The sequence below is a fragment of the Rhinopithecus roxellana genome, chromosome 17, assembly GCF_007565055.1.
Source record: "Rhinopithecus roxellana isolate Shanxi Qingling chromosome 17, ASM756505v1, whole genome shotgun sequence".
NCBI classification, from domain to species: Eukaryota; Metazoa; Chordata; class Mammalia; order Primates; family Cercopithecidae; genus Rhinopithecus; species Rhinopithecus roxellana.
This window is the reverse complement of record NC_044565.1, coordinates 9,059,490-9,060,639: the sequence shown is the minus strand read 5'-3', so window position 1 is coordinate 9,060,639 and position 1,150 is coordinate 9,059,490. Positions and strand designations below refer to the sequence as shown.

Here is a 1,150-nt window from a genome sequence, read left to right as displayed (position 1 = left end):
GTGAAATTCTGTGAGCACAAGGGGAAAGTTCTACACTCAGACTGAGCCAACAGAATTTCTGAACTGACAACCAGGGAGGCGCAGGATGCTCAGTGCAGAGAGGAAGAAGCAGGTGGTCCCTGCAGCTGGAAGTCCATCTCCCATCCCAGCTGCTTTGCATGTCCCTCCCAGCTGCCCTACCTTCCAGAGCCCATATCAATGCCTGGGTCAGAGCTCCGGGGAGGAACTGCTCAGTTAGGACCCAGAGGGAACCATGGAAGCCCCAGCACAGCTTCTCTTCCTCCTGCTACTCTGGCTCCCAGGTGAGGGGAACATGAGGTGGTTTTGCACATCACTGAAAACTCCTGCCACCTCTGCTCAGCACCAAATACAATTAAAATTCAGTGTAGATCAGCAAGTTTAGTACTACTCAAAGACAGTGGGTTTGATCTTGATTACATGAGTGCATTTCTGTTTTCTTTCCAATCTCAGATACCACCGGAGAAATTGTGATGACGCAGTCTCCAGCCACCCTGTCTTTGTCTCCAGGGGAAAGAGCCACCCTCTCCTGCAGGGCCAGTCAGAGTGTTGGCAGCTACTTAGCCTGGTACCAGCAGAAACCTGGGCAGGCTCCCAGGCTCCTCATCTATGGTGCATCCAGCAGGGCCACTGGCATCCCAGACAGGTTCAGTGGCAGTGGATCTGGGACAGAGTTCACTCTCACCATCAGCAGCCTGGAACCTGAAGATTTTGCAGTTTATTTCTGTCAGCACTATAATAACTGGAACCCACAGTGATTCAACCTGAAACAAAAACCTCAACAAAACCATCAGTGTTTACTAGATTATACCAGCTGCTTCCTTTATAGACAGCTAGTGTGGTGGCCACTCAGTTTTAGCATCTCTGCTCTATCTGGACATTTTGTGGTTCTAAAATAAAAAACCCTTGAACAATTTGCACTTTGATTCTTGGACTCTCTTCAACTGAGGCACCAGAATCCCAGGTTTCCAGAAATAGTGTCTCACTGTATGAATCCTTATATAGACCCAGTGGTTCTACACTTTCCCAGTAGAAGTAGCTCAGTGCATGCTACACCGCCCCATTCGAATTCTACAACATTCTAAGTAGTAGAAAATTCTATGTATTTATGCAAATAGTTGACTCAGTAAAG

The 1,150-nt window shown here is 47.8% G+C and overlaps 1 gene segment (V, D, J or C); it reads left to right on the top strand.

Moving 5' to 3' along the window:
• The first annotated feature begins 200 nt into the window (after nucleotides 1–200).
• On the top strand, nucleotides 201–776 carry LOC104676478. The segment is given in 2 exon segments: nucleotides 201–302; nucleotides 472–776. Coding segments are annotated over 2 exon segments (354 nt in total).
• The last annotated feature ends 374 nt before the right edge of the window (nucleotides 777–1,150 follow it).